Here is a 27,921-nt window from a genome sequence, read left to right as displayed (position 1 = left end):
CCGAGTTTATGTTTTATAAATTAGCATCGGTGTGTATAATAATAATAATAATAATAATAATAATAATAATAATAAAATTGATTTAGTAAGTTGCAATTGTGATCAATGAATCGCTTTTATGCTTAAAGTTCTTCTATTATGTTTTTTTTTTTCTTTTTTTTAGTTTAATTTTTTATATGGAAATATTTATTAAATCTCCCATTAATAACTTAAACTAAATAAAAAACTTCAAGAGTATATTTACTGGACATTGAAAGTAATAAGAAGACGCGAAGGATATAAATTATAGGCTAATCCAAGTAGTTAGGGAGATACAGTCTCATAAAATAACATTTTGACTAATTAAAAATTATCAAGATAAGTTATAAATAAAGAGATGATGAAATTAATCTAGTTAATATAATTTAATTCAACTGATTGAAGAGAGTGCGTGAGTAATTATTATAAACTTTCTCTCACATGTTTCGAATTCTTACTAATAATAAAAAATCCAAAAGTATTTCCTATAACTCGGAAGTAGTAAAGAAAACTCAATAATAAGCAAGAGTAAACAAAACCGACGTAAAAGACAAAATTAGGATTCAAACACAAATTCCATGTAGAATAACAAACTACAACTCAGTCTTCATTGATACCTCCATTTCCAAAGAAGACAAAGTTGAAGTAAAATGCAACTTAAAAGAAACAATATGCAACAAAACAAAACAAAAGCACACCTATAAAGGATGAAGTTTTTGGATCTTTCAATTGCGAGGGAGGTGCTACATGTTGTGAATTATATTTATTTATGAAAAAATTATAAATAATTATTATTACAATTTTTAAGACTATAAGAAAATTTCTAAATAGTAATTAATTTACAAAACTAAATATTATTGGTTACTAAAATAGTCACTATTATGAATAAAAAATTATAATTGATCACTAAATTTGGTCTTTAAAATTAACTATCATGGTTTTGGCTATCAGATTACTAAAAATTAACTACCTAAATTTTGATTACCAAAATGAATTAGTCTTTAATTAATTACTGACAATTTAGTAATCAATTATAATTTTTATTTATAATATTAATTATTTTAATATCTAATAATTTTTAATTTTGTAATTAGTATTTAAATTTATCACTATAGTGACTAATTATTTTTTGTTTCTAAAATATGTTTCTTAATAAATTTTTTTGTAGTGTATATAGTATATAATTACTTACAAATTTTTAATTTATTTAAATAAATTTGTTGAATTCAACAATTACTACTAAAATTTTTCATATTTCATCGTTTATTTTTGTAATTATAAAATTTTGCAAGATTTTTTTTTCAATTTTTCTAAGAGTTTTAACTAATATGTAATTTTTTCGTGGATAATTATATCTTACCAAATTATAAAATTTTTAAATATTTTTTACAAAATTTCTTGTAAAAATATTTTATGCAAAATATTTTGTAAAAAATTGGTAGCAATTTTTTGTGAATCATTTTTCACAACAAAATTTTGTAAGTATTTTATAAAAAAATAAAACAAAATTGGTATAAATATATGCTTTTTTATAAGGGAAGATGTTGAATACATGCATCTACCCTCAAACAAATCATATAGAACTTAATGCATGTTTGTTTGAAATTCAGGCGATTGCCGATGATATAACCAGTAAATATGTTCCGCCTCATGTGAACATATTTTATTGTTTAGGAAGAATTACACTTACTTGTTTTTTAGTCTAAGTAGCAACAAGATTTGCTATGACTTTTTATTGTCGCCCAACCGTTACTGAAGCTTTTGCTTCTGTTTAATATATAATGACTGAAACTAATTTTGGTTGGTTAATCCGATCAGTTCATTAATGGTCGACAAGTATGATGATCTTAATGTTTGTTTTTCAGTTTGGGAATTCAAATCCAAATTTACTTTACATAGAAAGTCATAAATAATATTTGATAAATTTTTATTATGTTTTATTGAACTCCAAACTAAGATTATTTTCAAATCAAAATTATAAAACTTTTCTGTTGAATGAAACTGCATTCCAAACACATAAGAATATATGTACATACGCTATAATTTATAAGAGCGAAAGGTATTAAACAATATTAATAGAAGTAGAATTTTTTGGGGAAATAATTGATAATTTATAGACACGTGTTCGAAATGATTACTTCTGAGCACATGCATGTGGGCAACACATTGGTGAGCCCTGCAATATGTTGTGCCAAATAAGGGATATGGTTGGAATTAATATTACTATATTTAGATTTTTAATTGCAAAATATTAAAGTTACGAAGAACATGAACATGTGCACTCCACCAAAGACCGTGGACTTTCTACCTCTTTTTCCTTTGAGGGTTAGTACCAACATCACGTAACGTGATTAAGTGCTTTAAACAAGTTTTTCTTTTTTTCTTATAAAGTTTATTTCATTTTGCTTTTCTTATATATATCTTTTTGAAGTTTTACGAAAAATGTTTGTGAGAAAATGTATGATATGTGGTAGCAAGAAGTAGTTCACCTGAAAATTGTTAGAGAGAATGTGAATTTTTCTCTGCCGTTTTTGTGTTTGGTTATATATATATATATATATATATATATATATTACAAAACATATAAAAAGTCAAAATGGAAAGATGATAGGGAATATATATATATATATATATATATATATATATATATATATATATATATATATATATATTCCTATCATCTTTCCATTTTGACTTTTTATATGTTTTGTACAAGCTTGTCTTAGCTTATAAATAATCTTTGTTGAAAATAATAAAAACATAGTCACACAAATATGAATGAACATTACAACTATAAATTAATATTATTCTCCATCCCAATTTCACATTCCATGACATTAATACAAAATTAATGAAGCACTTTCTTCTTTGAGTTGACTTCATAATATTTTCAACTTCATTTCATCTATTAATTTTACAAAGTCAATGAAAAATAAAGCTCCTTATTAATTTCATAGAATCCACCCCAAAAACTAGCAAAAAAATGCAGAAAAAAATCATAAAAATAAGGCAAATTTAAAAAAAAAAGTATATATATATATATATTGATTTTGTTTGTTTTAATTGTTATTATTTTTGTGGTATATTAAATGTATTAATATTGGGGTATTTAATCTTTTACAAATTGTGTTGTTTACTTTTTAAGAAGTCCTTACTTCAAGTGTTATGATGCTATGATTTTTTTATATATAAAAATTAAAGTGTGAGTATTAATATTTATTGTATTCAAACTATTTTGTTGGACCGATCGAAAAGATTAATCAATTTTTATTAGTTCATTAATACGTATATTTTAATTTATAATTCAAGAAAACATAAATTTAATTTACAAATATCGTTGTACACGAACTATTAAATTATTTTTTAATCCAAAGACTCATATATTATTAATTTTTAGTATCTATTTTTTTAATACTATAAAATTTAATTTAGCTGACAAAATATATATCTGGTGTGCTAATTGGATAACTTTTTAATCACATAAAGAAACATAAAATAAATTTTATGAAAAAATCTCATATATTGTCAAAATTTAGATGTAAAAAAGGTTTTCTCTATTGTAATATGTATCGTTTTTTATCTCTTTATTTTGTGTCATATATTATTAACCAATATAGAAAAATATAGAAAGTCCTCACATCTTGCAACCTAGAATTTATAATTAATTGAACTTTTTGAAACATTTATTTATACAACATTTTTTTTTTGGCACCATAGATATTAATTCCATTAGTATGTGTAGGTACCTTTCGCAAATTCTTAAAGTTCTACGGGCCCGTCAATAGAGGTGGCTGAGTAAAATATTTTTCTCTTTCTTAAATAGAGATATATAACCTTAATATCAATGTACAAAATATTGATTGCCATTTTAAAAAACAATAAAAAAATGTTCCTATAATATTTTCATATTCGTGTTATAAATATGAAAGAAATATTTTTTTTTCCACCCAATGAAGTGTTGTTGATAGTGATAAAAGTTTGAGAGAAATTGACAGGTTCCAGGAAATTTCTGCGAAGCAACTACGAAGAAAGAACCCTAATATCATACATGACATAGACTTGCCTTATCCTGAATTTCACGTGAATTCCACGTGATTTATTAACCAGTTTACGCCTTTGTATAGATGGTCAATGCATTTGTACGCGTATTTGACTCGATACATTATTACTAGAAAAATAGATAGAATTATTAGTGACAAAAACCAGACACTGAACAGACCATCGAAGAAACAACCTTGTACAAAAAAACCTCATGAGTGCCGCAGACACAAAACTTGATTGCAACTATTGTTGGAACAAAAACACCTAGACCAGTGCTAGTGTGTGTAACTGCTATACTTTGTCGTCGCACCGTATAGATATGGAATTTTTTTTTTTGGACAAATTTCACAAAGTTTTCATAAATAAAATTAAAATAAATTATTTTTTTTTTAATTTTTTAATCAAAATAAAGTAATAAAGTAGTATCTCTTTTATTTAAATACGTAATTTTTCATTTGTATTGTTGAATAGATATATAGAAGATATTTCCATCTGCACAGACCAAACCTCACTACAATTACTGAATTACTGAATTTTCAAGCAAAAAAAGAGTCTATAAGTGGAAGAAAAGCCTTAACCTTTGTGGTAAAGTCAGAAATCCAAATTTTATCAAGTCCAACGTGTCTCAACATTTGCAGACTAACCGTTTATTCTTCAATGTATTATGGGTTCCCTTTTATGGAAAGTCATCAAAAGTTTTCTCCATGGAATTAATCATAAGAATGAATGATAAGGGATAATAATATTTTAACCCATATTTTTTATTCACTTTTAACTCATAACTTCAATTATCATTAGATCATCACATCATATTATTTAAAAGAATCAAAATAGATGATCTAATGATCATTAAAAGAGTGGATTAAAAGTAGATGAAAAAAGTGGATTAAACTATCTTTATCCTAAGAACAAACCCCTGAGAGGTAACTTTCTTAAACTTTTTATAACCAAAAGATGTCATTATTGGAAAGAACAAGAACACACCATTTATATATATATATATATATATATATATATATATATATATATATATATATATATATATATATATATATATTAAAAATTACCATAGATACTATGTCTAACCAAAGAAAATGTCATTGTTTTGTGTTTAACATATCTATACCCAGCCATCTCTTATAGGTAAATTAACTCAGACAACGGTGCAGCTATTGGTGTCGGAATCATAAACCACGTAACTACGCATGGGAGAAGGTGGAAGAAAGCTGGTACATAATGGACAACGTTGAAGATAGGTTGTGCAAATTGGACAAGGTGGTGATGAATTTTCCTTTGGCGTGGCTTCTTCATCCTCTTCTTCTTCTTCTTCATCTTCTTCTTCGTCTTCTTCCATATCTTCCACACTTATTAGCGTGGTATAGAAGTTCTTTCTCAGTTGATTGGTTAATTTAACAGCATCGACTCCATCTCCGGTAACCACCACTTGGTCTCTGTTTTCGCCTTCTAAGGATAGTGAACGAACTCCTGCATGTACTAGCTAGTTTTGAATTAATTACACCACTCATCAAGCATAAACTAAGAGTTAATTAGCGAAATCAAAATTGTTTAACAACTTAACACACGTATATGAACCTACCTTGAGATTTCGCAGCGACTGTTAGGACTTTTCTTCTGCCTTTTTCACTCTCCACTTGCACCTTTATGACTATTCTCTGCTACGCCATATTGAAGCGTTCGAAGAACACACATATATGAAGTTATTTTCAAATAAATAAAATAGCTAGCATGTTATATTAATTGACTATAGAGTAATCATTGGAAGTGATCTCACCTTCATATTTGGTTATTGATGATATGAGAAAAACTTTAGCTTTCTGTTGTTGGAGCTAGATTCGTGGGTGATATTGTTCAAGTTTTAATTTCTTTGTTATGTGCATATGATATTTATATCAATAGGTTGAGTGCGTGACAGACATTTCGACCCCATTCTGCACGTCATGTAAATTGTTTGATCAACAAATTAATTTTATTTAAAAATAGTGACTCTTCCAATATGAGTTCATATTATACAAAAATTAAAATATATTACAAAACCTTAATTTAATTTACTGAAATTTATTTTAACATTTTTAAAATTATAATTGTTAATAGATTAATTGGACCTAGTTCTCTTTGGACGGCAAGCTAAATAGATAGAATTAAAATTAATTTATTTCAATTTAGATAATTATTTTTTTTTAACATGAACCCACCATTTTACATAGCAAACCTATTTTTGCAAATTCTATGATATTGCATCCTAACTTACCTAAATTGATACGTACTTTTTGTGTGGAAATGATGATTAAGAAATTAAAACTAATTAATCTTAAAATTTAACCTAGTTTGCTAACATAATTCTCGTATAAAACATTAAAAAAAATCTCGTAAGGACTCCGAACGTCGAAGAAAGAAATATGAAATTCTGTTTACCGTGTCTCATGAAAAAGGGTCCCGCTTAAGTAGAAAATACGTTGAAGTTTTTGTAAAAGCTACTACAATTTCAAAAAGCTTGTTAAGAAAGATTAAGCACAATTTAAAAGGATAAATCAAAGGGATAAAAAAGGAAAGTTACTAGATTATAACACATCAATGGAAAAAATCTCAACACTACCCATCTTTTTGTCTTACACCATTATCAAAGTAAAGAAACAAAAACTAAAACAACTTTTTTCTCGTAAAATTCAAATGCACCAAATCACACCGATGAAAAAATTAATAGAGATTTTTCCTCAATATTGTATAACGAACGAGTGGATATAGCTAAGAAAAGACCACAATATAATTAAAATATACATACATTTGAAATTCAGATTAAACAAAAATTAAGATTCCTAACACAGAAAACATATCACAGAATATAATTTTTTTATATATTTAAACATGTAATTTCATTTTTAAAGAAGAGTATTCGTAATATAATAATTTATGCGGTAATTTTTATACAAGATAAAATACAATAACATCTTATTTCTTATAAAAAGTGCCAAAGATAAAGATAGCATCATAGTACAAATAGTATCGATAAACTCCAGAATAAAAGATGGAGGCAAGAAGTATTAAAAAATAAAGTAAAATAATAATTATAAATAGTTTTTTTTATTACATTTTGATAAAGTAGTTACTATTAATAATCATTTTTACATGTTTAAATAAACTTATTTAAAAAATTAAAAGAATTAATAATGAATTTACTATAAAAAGAGGGCAACGAAAGTTAAAAACAAAAAACAGAAAATTATTTTATAATCTTTTTCATAAAAATATGCTCACAAAAAAAAAATTATAATAACAACTAGGGTATTTAGAAAATTACCTTCTCTTCATCTCATAGTAATTAAGAAAATTTGTATAATTAGTAGCAAAAACATAAGTACCATCCAACTAGGGTATCCACATTTTTTATCATTATTGTCTTGTAATTATATACTATATCGTTTATTTTATATGATTTTTTTGTTAATTTTATAAAAAAAATAATAAAAATATTCTCTATGCTATATTATATCAACATTGCGTTATAATGAAAAATTAATCATATAGAATAAAATATTGTAAATACTTACATATCAAATTATGTATAGAATATAGGTAGTCGCTTTCTTTTGGATTTATGTGGAGATTTTTCTCATTAGTCTCTTTCTTGTTTTCTTCTTTGCTCCACTGTATTTTTATTTATTTTTCATTTTTATATTGGTGTTTTCGTGGTAAATTGTGTACTGTAATTTTAAAATAGTATTAATGGTAAAAAATAAATACAAATTTGTGTACACTAAATTAAAAATCTCAATTGCACATTTTTATAGATAAATAGATAAATAAAATTTCTTAAATAAAAGTAACCAAGTTTTATATATATATATATATATATATATATATATATATATATATATATATATATATATATATTTAACCATCATCTAAAAATAAATATATTGTTTTAAATACAATTAAAGACAATAACCGTTATGAAAAAGCTAAAGAAATATAATAATGTAAAATAATATTTTATATTTTACTCTAACAATCCTCAACAATATTGAAGCGCGTATAGAATATAGTCAAGTCGTCTATAAGATATTTCCGTCCCAAAGTGTTATTTTGTGATATTTATCTACCAATCAATAAGGTTTTTTTATCTATATTGTCTAATCACAAAAATATTAGAACTAAAATCTTTTATGTAAATTGCTTAAACTTAATAATTACAAAGCCAATGCAAGCTGTTGAAATATGTATTCTAACTTCAACTACAATTATTACAAATATGTTTTCCTGAAAATTATTTTAAAGCATTTAATTTTCTTAACTTTTGTACATGTCCTTTAAATAAGTTTATGTTAAATATAACTATCAATTTTAATATGTAAACTTAGGTTGAAATCTTAAAATTCATTAATTATTTATCATCATATATAAATTATTAAAATATAAAACAAAATGAATGCAAAGTATGAGAGCCAAAAAAACATATAAGTTTATGATAAAAATCATACTTTACAAATTTATTATATTTTATGAATAAAAGTAAAATTAGTAAAATTATTAATTTATTGATTTTTTTCAAAAAAAAATGAAACATTTTGAATTGTATGTAGTTACGATAATGCAAACACTACCATCGTTCTCCAAGACTCTAAAAATACTAATTAATCAAAATAAATATGACAAATTGAAGTAAAATTACTCCTCAACCAAAGTTTTCAAATTTTTTTTTCTCCAAACATATTTAAAACATAAATGATCCGTATAAACTCAATATTAATAAAAGTTAACATCCCTAAAAGAACTAAAAACTATTTATATATTTCTTCTGACTTCATCTTAGAGCACATGTAACTAAACAAAATTTTTAGTATTACTTTTTTTTTTCTATTTTTTCTTCCTTGATCTCTAATTGTTTAAATAAATCACTAATAAAGTTATGTTCAATATTAAAGAATCACACAAAATGCATATTTTATCACATCTATTAATATTATAAAGAAAAAATATTTATACTATTATATGAAGACGATCGCTTACTTTGATGTATACAATTTTTTTTTCAATTTTGTCCTTAATTACGTGTTTTAAATGACTTTTTAAAATTTAACTGTTTTAACCATTTTTTAAAAATTTAATCATTTTTTAAAACTAAAATAACTTTTGAAAAGAATATTTACGAAGTAAATAAAAATATATACGATAGAACTATAAAAATTGTTAATTCTATTTTTATAATTGTAAAAGTATTAATTTTATTATTTATTATTATAACCTTTTTAAATATTTCTTTTCGTCATATCTTTCAAAGACATTTTTTAAGAATAAAATGAAGAGGAAGCTTCAAACTTTATAACCAATAATACCTCAAATATTTAGTAATTGAGGACGAACTTGAAATTAGAACAGTTATATTTATAAAATAAAATTGAACATTACACGTATATATTTTCATTAGTATTAATATAATGAAAATGATTTATATGATATTGTAGTTTTTAATTACTTATTTGGTTCTACACTTGTCGGTATACTTTGTGTTCTAGTTTTCATACTTAAAACTTGTACATTTTAGTTCTTTTAAGAATGTTTTTTAACTTTAGTTTTGCCATAATTACAAAATAATTATGATAATTTTAGTTGTTTTTAAAGACTGCGATTGAATAAGCATCATAAAACTACTAAGATTGTAAAATATTTCATTTTGTGTGATGATTTTCCAAAAATTTTCTGAGAATTTAAGAGAATATAATGGAATACTTCTTACTTTCAACTTCAGGCAGGGTAACGCTATGTATCGTTGATTGTACTTTCCTTTCTCTGTTTTCCTAGAACCTTCTCATTTTTCTATATATTTATATTGTGGTATGATTATTAAATAACTCTTAGAATTTATATATTTACATTTAATTAGATTGATTATCCTTCAGAGTTTATAACATTATAATTTATATTTAAAGTGTGATTCAGAGGCTGAATTCTATCGAAAGTGAAGACAAAAGTCAATTGTATAATTATTAAGGTTTATATTTTCCTTCTTTTTTTCATTTTTTTCTCATATTAAATAATTGAAAACTGAATTTATGAGGATTAATTCATGAAATTAAGACCACACAATATAAATCTGTATTTTGCTCTAAGTTTGTCCTTTTTCCTAATTTGAGTTCTCCTTTTAATGATACAACTTTTATTGATATTAAAATTAAAATTCAAAATCGATTGAATATTGATTTGATGATTAAATACAATTTGAATTGAATGGTATTTAAATTTAACTTGTATAATTGGTCCATTGAATCAATTAATTGTTTAAACTAAAATTGATTGAATATTTAGGAAATTATAATTTTTGGATTGTTTAGTTCTTTTAATCTCTAAATTTATATGTTTTCTATTTCTTCATTTTGTTTTTAATCTCTTAATTTTCCCATTTATTTTACATTTATAAATTCATAAATTTATAAATTCATAAATTCATAAATCTCTAAATTTAAATTTAATATGTATATAATAATATTAATATGGAAAAATCACATTACAAAAAAATTCACAAATATTATCATAATTGAAGTTTGAGACTAGTTGACCTCGGTCGATAGTTAAGACGAACCATACCAAAATGTAGGTCAAGATAGATCGAGGGCCAAACATTAGGAGGACCAACCTGTGCTAAAGATTGACATGGACCTCAATTGGGTTGAATTTGATAAAGTTGACCTCGACCAAAATTCGTCAGCATTTGGTTGACTTGGCCCTAGCTGAGCCAGATTTTTAGGCAATTGACTCTAAAAGAAATTCAACCGAAATTGGCCGAGTTGGCTCAAAATGAAATTCGTCCAACTTCACAGGTCAATTGGATGCCCATCTAGCTCGGTAAGCTCGGAAGGCTCGACGAGCTCGGATTGGCATGCGTATTGGAGGCCCATTGGTAAGGCCCAAGCAATCTCAGAAAAAAGGGTGTATGAAATAAACAAATAAAGTAAATATCCCGGGATATTTGGGATAAACTACCTTCACTGTGCGGAATTTTAGGAAGATAGTGGGAACGAAACGCGAGTTGGTTGGCAAAGAAAGTGAGAAATAAATAACGGTTTTTTGTTGAAAAAGGAGATATACGCGGGGGAGAGAGCAAGAGGGGGAGAACATTTTTGACGATAGAAAAAATCACTGTTTTGGTTTGGCCACACTCCCAGACCGGAACATTGGCGCCAACCGTGGGGCAAGGTAAAACTAGCATCTCTGGCCACATAAAACGATATAGCGGTAACTACTCCGGGAAACAATGGAGGAGATCCGCCCACTATGGAACAGATGCTCTCCTTCCTATAGAGCTCGGAAATTCCCCGTCTCCGAGAGACGATGGTGAAGAAGGACTTCGCGCAAATTTAGATGTGGTGGAAGAAGTCCGCGAGTTGGCATGAATAACAAGTAAAGCTAAAAAAAGGCGGGTAGAAAGACGGTACAAGACAAAGGTGAAGCCTCGCGACTTCAAGGAAAATGACCTAGTGCTAAGACGAGCTCATGCCGCTGAGATGGAGGACAAGCTTTCCCCCAAATGGGTAGGTCTGTTTCGCATCCAAAGGGTCCTCCTCGGTGGTGCATATAAATTGGAGACGTTGGATGTACGCTGAGGGCTATCTCGGTTCGACCTCGCTACGCGCTTGGTACAAACCTCAGTACGCTGAGGGCTATCTCGATCAGACCTCGCTACACGCTTGGTACAAACCTCAGTACGCTGAGGGCTATCTCGGTCTGACCTCGCTACGCGCTTGGTACAAACCTCAGTACGCTGAGGGCTATCTCGGTCCGACCTCGCTACGCGCTTGGTACAAACCTCAATACGCTGAGGGCTATCTCGGTCCGACCTCGCTACACGCTTGGTACAAACCTCAGTACGCTGAGGGCTATCTCGGTCCGACCTCGCTATGCGCTTGGTACAAACCTCAGTACGCTGAGGGCTATCTCGGTCCGACCTCGCTACGCGCTTGGTAAAAACCTCAGTACGCTGAGGGCTATCTCGGTCCGATCTCGCTACGCGCTTGGTACAAACCTCAGTACGCTGAGGGCTATCTCGGTCTGACCTCGCTACGCGCTTGGTACAAACCTCAGTACGCTGAGGGCTATCTCGGTCCGACCTCGCTACGCGCTTGGTACAAACCTCAGTACGTTGAGGGCTATCTCGGTCCGACCTCGCTACGCGCTTGGTACAAACCTCAGTACGCTGAGGGCTATCTCGGTCCGACCTCGCTACGCGCTTGGTACAAACCTCAGTACGCTGAGGGCTATCTTGGTCCGATCTCGCTACGCGCTTGGTACAAACCTCAGTACGCTGAGGGCTATCTCGGCCCGACCTCACTACGCGCTTGGTACAAACCTCAGTACACTGAGGGCTATCTCGGTCCGACTTCGCTACGCGCTTGGTAAAAAAAAAATAAAAAAAAAATAAAAAAAAATAAAAAATAAAAATACGCGGAGGGCTATCTTGATTCCATCACGCTGGGTAAAACTTCCCGTTAAAAGAACAATCTGGATCCAAGCTCGGGTACGCTACTTATAACTTTTCTCAAATTTGTATATATCGCTTAATATGGCTATTAGATCTTGGTCCGACCTCATATATTTATTATTTTTTGTCAAAGTTATATATATATATATATATATATATATATATATATATATATATATATATATATATATATGCTTAAACGTGTCTAGTTGAGCTCGATCCTAGCTTATATATTTATTTCCTTTTCTTAAAGTTATATATATATATATATATATATATATATATATATATATATATATATATATATATATATATATATGCTTGAATATGTCTAGTATAGCTCGGTCTGAGCTGATATATTTATTTCTTTCCTGAAGTTATATACGTATTGCTTATTAGGATCTTGGCCCGAGCTAATACATTTGTTACTTTTCTTACCTTTATTATCTTACATTTATTATGTATTATTTAAACATTTATATGTATATTTCTCAAGTCATATATATATTTGTCACATTTATATGTATTAAACATTACGTATATTTTTAACGTGAATTTGTCAAGTCATATATATATATATATATATATATATATATATATATATATATATATATATATATATATATATATTTTTGTTACATTTATATATTACGAATATTTTTAACATGTTTGTTATAATCTCGGCCCGAGCTCATCTATAGCATTTATTATTTGGCGAAAACCTTTCGTCTAAAAACAAACTCTTATTTCTTTACATCCCTAAAGTGGTTATGTTTTATGAAACTTCAAGCAATCATGATTCAGATCAGATAAACTAAAATATATTAACTACCATAAAAATATCCCATGATAATAAGTATGCGATATATAAAGGAGAGTAGAGGTTGCAACTTTTCACAGTACCAACATTATGCAAAGTTGGAGGACTATGTACTCTTCGCGCGGTATCAGTTCGGATGCCAATTTCACAGGTCAATTGGATGCCCATCTAGCTCGGTAAGCTCGGAAGGCTCGACGAGCTCAAATTGGCATGCGTATTGGAGGCCCATTGGTAAGGCCCAGACAATCTCAGAAAAAAGGGTGTATGAAATAAACAAATAAAGTAAATATCCCAACATATTTGGGATAAACTACCTTCACTGTGCAGAATTTTAGGAAGATAGTGGGAACGAAACGCGAGTTGGTTGGCAAAGAAAGTGAAAAATAAATAACTGTTTTTTGTTGAAAAAGGAGATATACGCGGGGGAGAGAGCAAGAGGGGGAGAACATTTTTGACGATAGAAAAAATTACTGTTTTGATTTGACCACACTCCCAGACCGGAACAGGTTGACTTGGCCCTAGCTGAGCCAAATTTTTAGGCAATTGACTCTGAAAAAAATTCAACCGATATTGGCCAAGTTGACTCAAAATGAAATTCGTCCAAATTGATCTTGGTAGAAATTCGGTCGATTCAGCTCTTACCGAAATTTGGTCAGATTTGATACTAGATTTGACTAAATTAATTCTGACCGAAATTTTGATTGAATTGATTTCAACCAAAATTACTGGGTCATGTGAACTGCATTTTTGCCATGTTTGAATTTTTTCAATAGGATTTTTTAAATCTCTATACTTTTTTAGCTTCAACTCACGTGGGTCGGAGCCCTGCGTTATCGTGGGATGATCCAAATTAACATCTCTAGGTGTAGGTAAGTGATGAACATGAAAGAGATGCAGAGATATTCTATTTTTTCATTATAAATTTAATGAGGGTAGTATAGGGTTTATGGACATTACGGGGTGCAAGATTTATAAACGGATATGCAGGAAGAAACAGCCACTTGTACCAGTTTCAATTTCTTTCCCAGTTTTTCGGGGGCCAACGAAGACATGGATTCTTTTTGGGCCTCCGGAGTGGAAAGCAACCCACTATGAAAAAGGAAAATGAACAGAGAATTGTCATTCCCATCCCCGTTTATTAAGTACCCCCAAACTTTCTAATGATTGTTCCTTACAAAAATGGTCAATCACATTATTATATCTCCTTAACATTGGAAATTGAGATACACGATCAAAGTTTACTTTTCTCAAGATGCACAAAAAAACTTTTAACACAGGTATATCTCATTTTAAGATTTATATTTTGTTTTTTCACTTTGGCATTGAAGCAAGTTTATGACAGTTTTTGAAAAACAAGTTTTATATAAATTTTATAAGATATATTTACTTTCAATTTTTCTTTTGTTTTTAATACAAATGTGAAACTATATTTTAATTTCAAACAAAATTAAGTGCAAATCATGAAGAACTTGTTTCAACTCATGGATATTTTGGTTGCACCATTTGATGGAAATTAGAGAATGGAGCAACCATTGGGGTATGGATCATAATCCATTACATATAAATGAGTAGGTGGAGGAAAATTTGAATAACAATAAGTTATTGGAAAATTTTCTGCAGTTGTTTCATCTTTGTGTTCCCCTCCAGCATCACCATCATTGGAAGCTTTTGCTTCTGTCACACTCATAAGAGTTGCATAGTTGAACTTCTTTCTGAATTTATTAGTCAAGCAAACAGAATCAATTGCATCTCCAGTCACCACCACTTGATCTCTGTCTTCACCCTCTAATGCCACTGAATGCACACCTACAGTTATGAATGAGAAAAAAAAAAAAGCTACCCTTTACATTTTGAATCAAATCACAAACAGTTATGATGCAAAAGAAAAGTGGCATGCATGCACCTTGAGAGGCTGCAGCAATTTTCATTGCCTTGCTTCTGCATTTGTCATTCTCCATGTGCACTTGGATAACTATTTTCTGCATAATTCAATCAGTAAAGTGAAGAGCTTAATATATATCGAACCCAATACAAGACGTAATTAATTACTAATCAATACAAGTAACCTCACCTTCATGTTTGAGAACTGAAAACAGAACACAGCTTTAGCTTTCGTTTCGGGAAGAAGAAGCTTACGGGGTCAGAGTATCTATCGGTCTATATATATATATATATATATATATATATATATATATATATATATATATATATATATATATATATATATATATATATATATATATATATATATATATATATATATAACATCATTGGACAGGTTACCTCTGGATTTTTTACTATAATAATTGTAAAAGTGTTAAAAAAAATATATGTTATTACTGAGTATTTCGAGAGAGGATCACATAAGAGATTTAATGTCAATGAAACATAAGTTCAACTCATATATAAGAGATTGACATCATCTATAATTCAAAATCTTAAGATAAGAGGAAGATTTAACCTTGATGAGACATGAACCCAACCCACACATAAAAGATTGATACCACCTCTAACCCAAAAACTTAAGATAATTAGTTTATGAATTTTCATTCTTATACGTAGTCAAAATGAGTTAGAACTTGCGAATAAATCCGACTTACCACGAGTTCAGGTTGGGTTAAAATTTTTTTACAAATTTCAATAAAAATTAATTTCTGACCCGACCTATATATTTATACGGCCTCAATTTTTCCGCTTTTACTTTTTATGATACTTTGACCCACAATTAAATTTCTAAACCGTTATGAGTCAAATTTACTTTAAATACACCGATAGTAACAAAAAATATTTTCATTCAATTTTTATATAGTATAATCTTATTAATTTTTTAAATATATTTATCTCAATTGGTATACTTAATATAATTTCGGATGAGCTAATAATATACAAATTTGTGTACTGACAAAATAGAAATCAAACAGTATTTTGTCTGTATTGTTGTTGACTCAGAGTAAACGTATTAATTTCTATTTTTCTTCCATTTTACACTCGGTTGTTATGGAAATTAGTTGACCGTCAACGTTAAAATATCGTGTTTGGTTGGAAAGTGAGATGGGAGTGTTAAACCGAAGAACTTTTAGACTCTCTGGAAAGACTTGGTCCCGTAATTGAAATTTTAATTTATTCAATTCTATTTTATTTGTTTATTAATGTTGCGCTGGTAGTTATATGGAAAGTTCTTAGGTATAAAAAAATTGGGTGGAAGATAATGATGTTTGTTATAAGCTATATATTAAGGCCAAGTTTGATTTAACTTTTGTTAATTGTACTTTCAAATTAGGGGTGTAAAAAACAGAAAAAAAAATCCAAATTCAATCTATTATTATTACATTGATATTATATAGTTTTAAGTTTATTTTGATAAATTTGTTTTCAATATGAAAAAATGGATTTTAAATCCAATCCAATATATTGGATATTAGATTTAGATTGTGAAAGGGATTTTTTCTTTGTTAGGGGATCCAAAATCAATGATCTATAGTTCAGAGACATTAGTTGTTTACAGTTAAAGCCATTTTTTTATTTGATTTGTAAAAGTATGTTTTTTATTTTAATCAATTTATTGGCCACTTTTTATTAAAGTGTACTTAGTTGCTATCGATAAAGAAATTGATTTGAGGAGGACGAAGAACTGACAAATGAGAAAAAAGAAAAGAAAAGGCGAGATAAAGGAAAATTTATTAAAATTTTTATTATGATAAGAATTTGTTAATAATTATTGATGGATATTTATTGACTAATATTAATTGATAAAATTTTTGTTTACAGTATTTTTTGACAGATTTTTCGATCTATAGATAGAATTTAATTATCAACAACTATATTATTAACAAATTTTTTATAGCAAGTAAACTTGAATTATTTACAAATTTTCGTTATTATTGATGGATTAGTAATATGCGATTATTAATAATAATATATGATACTTCTTAATCTGAATAATACTTTTTCAGCTGGCAACTAAATCCCTGGAAACCATATGTAATGGGTATTATAGTTGAATTGGATAATTATTAGGGCAGAAATTGTTTTCGAAATCATTTTATATGTTTCGTTTTCAAATAAAAAAAACGAAATCTTTTTAATAATAAGGTGACATTTTTAAAATTTTGGCATGTCTTTAGACTTTTTTTAAGACTTTGGTTCTAAAATAATCGAAGTTATAGTACTACTTTTGATTATATAATATCTTGATAGATTTTTTTTACATATATGTAAAGACTTATGGTAGTTTTTAATGGCATTTTTCTTACTGATAGATTATTTCAATTTAATCAATGATTTAAATTTGAATCTTATATATTTTGTTATCTCATATACAAACTTAATATAATTATTTGCGAAAAAACTAAAAGTAAAAGAAAAAATTATTAAAAATTGAAAGCATCAACCCATTTGAACTTTTTAAAAATTAAAACAACAATTATTTTATAAAGAAAATAATACATCTAATATGCGTGGAAAAAAAGTTTCCCACCTTGATTTGGAAAGGTAAAAGAATTGTTGAAATCAATTGGATATTAATTTCTCATTACTTCAATTCTTTTTTTTTTCTTAAAAAATGTTTGACGAGAATAATTATTTCTGTTAAAAAATAATGTATAAACCACAATGTAAAAATAACTAAAATTTGTTTGGTTTCAACACTTTAATATACTGTTTCACAATTTTGTTTGATTTTCTCCTCTGCCATTTCTCTTAAATGCATATTAATTTTTTTCCATCCCAACGCGTATAACTTAATTTATATTTTCTCATAAACATTTTTCCCCAGACAAGTGGCTCAACATGCACACCCTCTTCTGTCGGATCCAACCGATTCCTCAACACGTTGTTGCAAATTCTGCGAACAAGTGCATGTTAACCATCACTTCACGTATACCTTTTACCCCAAAAAAGGGTCAATCTTCAGATTTGAACCGAATACCTATTACTACGCAAAAAGAAAAAAGAAAAAACAACATAACATGTTAATTTTGAGTTTGAAACGGATCTACGTTAAGACCAGTTCCAACATTAAAAGACACTGTCATAAAAATAGTAAACAGCAGTGCATTTAAACTCCCCCAGATTGTATTCTCCACCAAGCCTGCTCCTTTCATCGCTCTCAAAGACTGAACTGAAGAGAAACCTTACGTGAGACACGCAATGGCGAAATATTCGAAAGCAATGGTGGTGTTTGGTGTTGGGGTGTTGGTGGTTAGCATGTGGTGCATGAAGGGCACTGAGAGTAGTCTGGAAGATGAAGCTGCTTCCATCATTCACGCAGTGAAGCGTGAGGACCCTCCTCTTCATCATCAAGGAGGGTGTGGACCCAACCACACCGAGGGAGGAGTGGAAGAGTGCTCCGGCGAAGATGACAACCTGGGATTGTATCATGATGTTGATGACACTTTCAAGGCTGCTGCACAAAGAGCCGCTTTTCATGGTGCTGAAAATGACGACTCTCCTAATATTGCAAACAACAATGTCAATGTCTTGGGACATTGATACCATTATAGCATCTTTCGTTTTCGTGTTTCAGTTGCCACTTTTCACTTTCGTATGATTTTTTTTTTTCTAGATAAAATTGCAAAGATTCTTGTAGAATTTTACCAAGCAGTTTATAAAGCATAGTTTTTCATGCATTGAGGTTACGTATGGAATTCAATGTTCACTATTGTTATTCAAGAGATAACACGGTGCTATAGCGAAATCAATGAATAAAGAATCACAATGCCTATTGGATAATAAATTTGAAAAACTTTGAAACAAATGTATTTAGTCATTACAATGATACCTCTTACTCTTAATCTGAATACCTTGGAATCACAATTACAAATATATAATCGCTAGAATGAGTTTATGGCGACGAAAATAAAAACCCTTTCATTCTTTTTTTATCATGTCTTACAAATTAAGAACACCAAAACAATCTGCTGATAAGAAGAGTGGAATAGAGGAAAAGTAAAAAAAAAAAAAATGAGGGAAAAGAGAGAAACAGAACGGAGTGGGTCATTGTCACAAATATTTAATAAGCTAGATTTCACACATTGTATAGAAATTTACATCAAAAGACCAGACCTAACAAGAAAAAAAAATTGAGATCTCAATGTAAGAACGAAAGTAATAAAAAATAAAGTAAAATAGATACACTTGATTAAATTTTATATTTAATTATGTTTTGAGTTTTTGAAAATTTTGAAAAATTTCAATCGAATTTTTATTAAATTTCTGTGATTAATTGAGCCCTTAAAAATGATCAATTAAGTGTTTGTAGTTAAATCTTTTTGTTAGTTAGTTATGTAAGGTGATAGTTATCTTGTACTGTTAACCTATTTAAATATTGTCACGTCATACTTTATTACAAGAGACCATGATGATAAAATCAAGGCATTTTTGTATTTCAGGGTCTCTTTCAAGTTAAATTTGTAAAATTAGGTCTGTTAATTTTTTTTTTATAAACTAGGGTTAAGTCATCAGGATACAAGAAGACATTATAAGTGAAGTTGACTTCTATGTTTCTTTTATTTTTTTTAGATACCAAAAAATTTTAATAGACTCAATCCAAAGTTTTCACATCTATCAAAAACTTGAAACATAATTAAACTTAACTTTTCTTAAGGAAAAAATTGTAGATCTTCTCTCACAATTTTTTTTTTTGAACAAAATTGCAAAAATTCTTGTACTATTTTATGAACCAAAGGAGCGCATTTAAAATAGAAAAAATAGTTCAAACATATCTCATGCACACAGGTTACACATACGGTACACAATGCTTATTACTATGCAAGTGGCAGCAGAGTACCACAAATTTTTCTTGTCCTTCACTTTGAGAAAATGATAAACTTATTATATTTTTTATAAAAATATAATATATTAGATTTATGATGTTAAACTTTATCTTGTTTTTAAATATTTAAATATACATAAACAAAACCATTTGAAGGAGAATCAATTGTTTGGGAGGTTGTATGAAAAACAAAATAAACTAAAAGCTAAAGAAATGGAACATTATAAGACTCGTGATCTTGTGGTATGTATAACTTTCAAGTTATAATTTAATATTTGTTACACATATTTTCTTTACAAGAATTATATTTGATTTCATTTTTTAGAAAAATTATAAGAAATGTTGAGAATAAGCCCAACAACATCATATATGCTTGAAAGCCATCTTCACAAAGCACTTTTTTTCTTCATTGATGATGATAGATAAAAGTGAAAAAATTGAAGTTTTAGTTGATATTTAGTGACCAAATAAAATATCGACTACTAATCATAGAGTTTTTGATACTACATAGTTCTGGTTACTAAATTTGTTAGTGACTAAATTAACTTATTTAGCAACAAAAATCATGGTTGCAAAAGTGCAATTTTTTTTGTTGTTGTTGGTCTTCTTAAATTTCCTTGTTCATATATATCGAAATTGAACATTATTATAAATTTTTATATTTTATGATTTTTTTATAAATTTATTATAGAATTTTGCAAGAAAATATTATTTTTTATTATTTTTTAAAGAAATTTAATTAATAGATATTTTTTCATAAATAATTATTTTTTATAACATTATAAAATTTGCAAGAATTTTCTAAAAAATTTTATGTGACAAATATTTTACAATATTATAAATTAATTTTTAATATAAATTTTTTAAATTTGTCTTACCAACAAAATTTAAAAAAAAAAATTGACAATAAATATGTACTTTTTTAACCATGGAAATTTAGGTTACCAAATGAAACTATCCTCACTCACATTACAAAATATCTTATTTTACATAAAATTACCACAAATATCTATAGAAATTTCAACCTTAATTATCCTGCTCCAACCTTTATTCATGAACATGGTTTTGTCGTTCATGAGAGATAACTATAATAGCTCAGAGGATGGAGCAGTTATTAGGGTATGTATAATCATAAACTATGAAAGAAGGTATAATAGAAGTGCTACAACATATTGGACAAGATGGAGGATAAATTTTTTCTGTTATGGTTTCGTCTTCTTCTTCTTGGCCACCCTCCTCTCCTCCTTCTTCCATATTTTCCACCCTTATCAGCTTAGCACACCGGAACTTCTTTTTCATCTATTTGGTTAAACGAACAGCATCCACTTCCTCTCCGGTTACCACAACTTCATCACTGCATTCTCCATATAATAATTCTATTGATTCCACACCTGCACATTCTGGTTATCAATGAAAGCTATACCTAGTTTTTCTATTATGGAATGAAAATTATTGAACATGCCACATGCACCTTCACATTCAGCTGCAATTACCATAGCCTCCTTTCTGCATTTCTCACTCGCCACCTGCACCTTTATAACTATTTTCTGGATCATGCATGAAAGGATATATATTAATATAGATACAATTATTCAAATAAATATCATATACCTTGTCATTTAGACATTTATTAATTGTTGCAAAGTATATCACCTGCATGTTCGAAAATTAAAGCTGAAGGTTGCAGTAGCTTTATGTTCTGTTGGAGAAGCACGAAAAAGCAGAATCTAGAATAATATCGATATAGCACAATAATGTGAAAGTATATATAGAGGGAAATTATGGATGTGAATTCAACACGTCTCTTTTTTAATGAATTTTCAGAACTATTTTTATAGATAATCATTATCATCTTTGGAATAGATACATGCATTATGTAAAAAAAAAAGGTAAAAAAAAATGAAAAGAAAAATTAGTTTATTTGTTTACCATACATATAAAACAGTTTTACGTTTCTTTGAGATAAAAATCATCAAATATGATAAACATGTTAATCTTTGCCACGATTATTTTAAAAGTTATGTTAATATAATTCATATTAAATAACAGGGTAAAGTAAATAATCATTAAATTATATGAAAAAAAGTTGAAAGTTAATTTAAAAGTGAAAAAATGAGAAGTAGAATTGCCTTGTAATTTGGGGTTAGACTTGGTAATTGAATGTGAGCCTAGTTTGTCACAATCATATATGAATGCATTATTGAAGAGGTCTTCGTCAACATATTTTGCATAATTAAGTTGGCACGTTTTGTTACTGTTGTTCATATATATCAGGAGGAGTTTAAGTAGAATATATTTTTTTTTTCTAATTTTTAATTCAACTCCCAGGTTTACCTTATTTTAGTAAATAAATATTGAGTTGTTTAAGTTAGTAAAAAATGTTATATTTCTTTTAACTCTTTCAATCAATAGATCTCAAATATATTTATTCTTAAGTTTTGGAGATAGTTATCATAATACACAAAAAAGTAATTTTTAAAATATTTAAACTTTAAAATAATATCAATAACAATAGTAATAATAATAAAATAGTAATTATAAATTTTCTTTATAAAGTCAATGAATAAAATTAAAAATGAAAGACAAATTTATGCGAATTCACTCTGAATAACATATAAGATAGGAAATATTAATTAATAATAATATAACTTCTTAAAATTATTTACTTATAATAAAATTATTAAATAATTAATAATTTTATTATTTATTTATTTTATTTATTTATTATAAACTTTGATTGCATCACGAGTTTCCAAATTGGCGCTGCTTGAAGTCAATTTACTATTACGTTATTCAAATTGCTATAATGATTCCGTGTTGGATTTTTTAAACTATTTATTTTCTTTTACCAATGGAAATATTTCATTTATATACTATTCTTAACTTTTTATATATCAGTCTAGCTAACCTTCCTTTTTGTTCTTCTAAAATTTCAGAAAACAAATAATTAAAAATATATATTCAAAATCAGGAAAATACATATATAAATATTATAAATAGAAACATTAAAAATATCATTAATATTATACAAACTGTTATTATTATAATTTATTTAGAATAATTTCTATTATGATTCAATTTAATATGTGAGTTTCAATGAAAAATATGTCAACAACATTTTTCACGGAAAATTTTATAATATATATATATATATATATATATATATATATATATATTAGGTTTAATTACTATTTTGATTCTTGTTTTCATCCAAAAAATATCAAGTTGATCTTTTAATTTTTTTATAATTCAATTTGATCTTGATTTTTGAAAAATTGATTTGGTATTTTTGTTTAGTTTCTTGAAACGAATTAAATATTTTTCATCAAAATTAATATTATGATATTGTTAATTATACCAACAAAATAAATTATCTCTATTAACAATTTCAATTTTGATGAAAAAAAATGTTTTATCCGTTTCAAGAAATTTAAAAAAAAAAACACCAAATTGAATCAAATTTTCAAAATTCGGAACTAAATTGAGGCTAAAAAAAATTGGAAGACCAATTTCACTTTTTTTGATTTTAATTTCATAGATCAAAATTTGATTTAATGTTTTAGTTTTCAAATACTTCATATATATATATATATATATATATATATATATTAATATCATTTATTTTAACCTTTTTTTATCAATAAATGTTAATTTTTAATATTTAGTTAGTAGAGGGTGTTGAACTCATAATGCCTCTCACCCTTTCTTCCAAATTCTTCAAACCAACCTTAATTTTCAAATTCTTCATATTTTTTATAGCAAACCACATATATATATATATATATATATATATATATATATATATATATATATGGGGTGTTTCAAATATAATTAATTTTTCTTAACATTTATTTTTAAACAATAATATTTATATATTATCTAAGTAAAATTAAAAATTTATATAGATATTTAAATGCTATAACAATTGCTGAGAAAATATATCTTATCATATAATGATACTCATGGTTTAGAAAAAAAAAAAAAAAAACTTCAGCAACTTTGGTTGATGAGAACAAATTCACTTTGACAGTTAAGACAAGAAAGACAATGGCTTTATTGATTTTTGTGGAAAAAAAAATGAAACGATAATTTGTTTGTAGTGTAAGTTTGAGTGGGTGTGTATATGTTTCTTCCATTTCACATTTGTGTTGTGATTGGAAATTAGGTCGCGTTTGTTTGGGCTGGAAATTGAAAATTGTATTTCAGCACGAGGAGATGGAATGAGTGAACTTGACGACCGTTACTGGGTGGACTCGCTTCCTTATATCTTTGGATATAAAGACAACCACGTTTGTTGGTTAAGCTATCAATTAAGTAAAGCAAGGTTGATTTCAACTTTTTGTTAATCTTTATTTGTTGAAAAATTAATGGTTTTTGCAATAATGTTTCATTAGAGTTGATGGAGACAACGGCATCGACGAAGTTTCTTGTTTTTTTAATTTTATACATCCTTCGATATAAGTGATCTATCTACACCTAGTTGAGCGTGAAAAATATTTATTTGATTTTGTTAAAATTATTATTAAATATTTAAAATAATTATTTTGTTCCTTTTAAACTTATATATTTATTTTCTTAATTATTTATTTTTACTTAATTACTTTTGAGACACAAATAATTTCTAATCTTTTTCACTGAGTTAGGATCTTAAATCCGTCACTTAATACCCTGATACTAATTATATGTAAAATTATATAATTTGGTTGTTGTTGAAAAAAAAAACTTTATTTGTTTGTTTTTTTTATAGAGAAATTAATAAAACTTATTAAAAAAACTCTTTAATAATATGAAAAGTATAAAAGAAATATTTATTTTTTAAATGGCTCTTATAAATGTTGAGATGATTTTATAAGGTTGGATCCTTCTCTTAAAGTAATTTATTTATATTTGAAGCGTGTTCCTTTCGATTTTTAAATTTTATTGAGATATATCATTCTTGTTTGTTCCTTGTTTAGTAAGAGAGATGTTTCTAAGGATACGGTAACACTCATGTCGACATAAAGTAAAACAAGATGACAAATAAGTAATAATATGAATAACTAAGATCTTCACCTATTTATATGTACCTTTTATCTAAGTGGATCTAGGTTAGTGACCCAATATTGTTAGAAAAGAAAATATAACTTTATTAATTCAAGGGGTAAATTGGTTTCAAAACTATTTTTTAAAAAAGATTTCATTTCTTAAAATTCTCTTTAAGACACTCATAGTTTGAACACTAGTATACAATTAAATTGAGAATCAAGAGTGATAAAAATTGATACTTATACAATAAAAGAGGATAAAGCAAGAGCAAGAATAAAAAAAAAATTATATTGGTACAAATCATCATTAATCATTCATCTAGTTTCAGCTTTTCATCTTTGAAAGATTGGTTTCACAATAAAAGAAAGATTGCACAAAGAGAATATGTATTTTATATATGTTTGAAAAACTGGTTTCACAATAGAAAAAAAAAGGTTTTAGAAGTGACGTGCACTATAAATTTACAACTATAAACTCTTGAACAAACCTCAGAGAATATATCCTGTATGAACTTTGAAACTCAAAGAGGATGTATATTTTATACATTCTTGTTTTTTTGTTTATTTTTGCCTTTCACACACACATACACACACAAAATGTCTATAATTTTTTTTAAAAAGTTAAATATATTTTTAATCCTTTAATTTTCATGTAAAAGTGAATTTTGTATGTCTCAATCTTTGAATAATTTTCATCTCTAGACTTTATTAATTAATCACGAGTACTATATCCATTAATTTTTAATGTTTGAGAATCAAACTGTATCAAAATTTGGAAAATGAACAAAATTTAATTTCACGTTATAGTCTAAAAACTAAAAAAATATTTAACTCATTTGTTTATCAACAATACCAATGTTATTATTTGAAAATAATTTGTTAGAATTTTTTCTAATATTGATTGGAAAAACCATCGGTTAACATTGATTAAGATTGTTTCTTACTAATCTTAGGAAAAATAATTTAAGATGGCATTGACTGAAAAGTGAGAAAAACAAAATTTGGATCAACAATATTGTAAAAACAACCAATAACTATAATTGATGTCAATATAGATAATTGTTGTTGACACATAAGCTTATAATAATCTCGATTGATATCAATAGTAAATAAAAATATTGTGAACATCAATTGAAAAATTCTTCACAAAGTTTAATAAAAAAAATAACATCATGATTCATGACTAAAAAACGTCATCAACATTAATACTTTTTAATGATTAAATCATGTAATATTTAAATATACTTTTATATATGGTGATAATTAAAATATTTTATCTAAAGGAGTAGAATTTAATAAATTTAATTGTCTTTAACATGAAGATCGTATAACACAAAAACATGAGTGGATGAGATGTCTCACATTAATTAGAGATAAAATCTTACTTATTTATAAGTTGGTTTTATGAGGTTCAGTTAAATTTAAAATTAACTTTTGAACATGGTATTAGAACAATGAGTTAGAATATATCATAGCAAAGTTTGTTATTTGTTGAATCTATTATTTCACGCGTAAAAAAATATTTATTTATAAGGTTGAATTAGTTTTAAAATTTACTTTTTGAATTTTTGAATTAAGTTTAAAGTCAATTTTTACTAACTCGTAACCAAATTAATTTGTTCATATCGATTATTTATTTACCTGAACCAATCTATCTGGGATTGTCAATGCAGTAAGTCATTTTGAACATATGTTTCGAAGTGGATCCTCTTAATGTGAACCTATACATTGATACTCGAAATATTCGAGAGAAGTACTTCCTTAGAAGTTATGCATGCAAAATGAACATTCGTTCACAACTTGATTGATAAGAGGAATATTTCCTTGAACTTGAGATAAACATACATACATCTCAAAACTAACTAAGATATAAAATGATTCTTTTCACTGCTGTCTTCACTCCATCGTCACAAAGGTATCTAAATGTCAATTATGACAAATTTAAGAAACAATTCATATTGGTTCCTAGACTTAGTAATTTAAGTGTGTATGTCTTTAAGTGACTCAGTGGGCCTCGTCCTTTGGGCCATAATACTTCTCAGGAAAGTCACCTTGTCCAATTATACCCCTAAATTATACGAGTTAGAGGGTCAACTCCACTATTGCTTTTGGAATCAAGACTTTTATCTAGCCTTAGCTGGTTCAGACAAAATATCATATGGAAAAGGTGTCGATTATCAATTAAAGGGACCTTGTGCAATTTTCATAAACTATATGTTAAAAGATACATTAAGTTATATTTATATAAGGTATAATTATGTTTTTGTCCTTTAAATTTTAGTAAAAATTAAAATTAGTCACTCTTAAAAATTTTGAAATAATTTAATCCCTTAATTTTGTAAATGCGTGAATTTAGTTTTTTTAACCAAAATTTATTACGTTTATTTAACGTTTCAAACACATCTCATTATAGTATTTTAGTTTGTTTAGTCCGTTTGACACATGTTCACACTTCAATGTTAGTTGAGAAACGCGTTTGAAATATCAAATAAACTTTAAAAATTTGGTTTAAGAGATTAAATTCACACATTTCTAAAAACGAGAGACTAAATTGGTTCAAAATTTTAAAAGGATGTAATAATAATTTTCACTCAAGACCAAAAATATTATATAATAGCTAATCTTAATCAATTTATGCTACAATGGATATATAAATATAAATTTTTATAAAGTTAACAAAGTTATTATATAGAAAAATTTATAATAAAATGATATTTGTTTACACTGATAAATTGTCTACTTTCCCATTGATTTA

At 27.1% G+C, this 27,921-nt stretch overlaps 2 protein-coding genes and 1 pseudogene across 5 annotated transcripts; all 3 read right to left on the bottom strand.

Moving 5' to 3' along the window:
* Positions 1 to 5,131: 5,131 nt before the first annotated feature.
* Positions 5,132 to 5,937, bottom strand: LOC114195348 (heavy metal-associated isoprenylated plant protein 47-like). Of its 2 annotated transcripts, none has more exons than XM_028085776.2 (3): positions 5,852 to 5,937; positions 5,657 to 5,732; positions 5,132 to 5,553 (listed from the first exon to the last, which is right to left on the bottom strand). In XM_028085776.2, the coding sequence occupies exons 1-3, from the start codon at positions 5,855 to 5,857 to the stop codon at positions 5,213 to 5,215; spliced, it is 423 nt and encodes a 140-aa protein (XP_027941577.1). In that variant the 5' UTR covers positions 5,858 to 5,937; the 3' UTR covers positions 5,132 to 5,212. The 2 variants fall into 2 exon arrangements, with proteins under 2 accessions (XP_027941577.1, XP_027941578.1); XM_028085777.2 differs by having other exon boundaries at positions 5,132 to 5,544.
* An 8,913-nt stretch (positions 5,938 to 14,850) lies between these two features.
* Positions 14,851 to 15,500, bottom strand: LOC114195349 (heavy metal-associated isoprenylated plant protein 47-like). 2 transcript variants are annotated; one of them, XM_028085779.2, is made up of 3 exons: positions 15,442 to 15,500; positions 15,274 to 15,349; positions 14,851 to 15,176 (listed from the first exon to the last, which is right to left on the bottom strand). In XM_028085779.2, the coding sequence occupies exons 1-3, from the start codon at positions 15,445 to 15,447 to the stop codon at positions 14,884 to 14,886; spliced, it is 375 nt and encodes a 124-aa protein (XP_027941580.1). In that variant the 5' UTR covers positions 15,448 to 15,500; the 3' UTR covers positions 14,851 to 14,883. The 2 variants fall into 2 exon arrangements, with proteins under 2 accessions (XP_027941580.1, XP_085521653.1); XM_085665527.1 differs by lacking the exon at positions 15,442 to 15,500 and having other exon boundaries at positions 15,274 to 15,355.
* A 5,737-nt stretch (positions 15,501 to 21,237) lies between these two features.
* Positions 21,238 to 21,905, bottom strand: LOC146884457 (heavy metal-associated isoprenylated plant protein 47-like; annotated as a pseudogene). The gene is made up of 3 exons (XR_014984271.1): positions 21,796 to 21,905; positions 21,614 to 21,689; positions 21,238 to 21,533 (listed from the first exon to the last, which is right to left on the bottom strand). The product of XR_014984271.1 is annotated as a heavy metal-associated isoprenylated plant protein 47-like (transcript).
* Between the last annotated feature and the right edge of the window lie 6,016 nt (positions 21,906 to 27,921).

The sequence above is a fragment of the Vigna unguiculata genome, chromosome 8, assembly GCF_037176805.1.
Source record: "Vigna unguiculata cultivar grain cowpea cultivar isolate G323 ecotype 2 chromosome 8, ASM3717680v1, whole genome shotgun sequence".
Classification (NCBI taxonomy): Eukaryota; Viridiplantae; Streptophyta; class Magnoliopsida; order Fabales; family Fabaceae; genus Vigna; species Vigna unguiculata.
The sequence above is the reverse complement of the archived record's forward strand: the minus strand, read 5'-3'. Positions and strand labels throughout refer to the sequence as shown.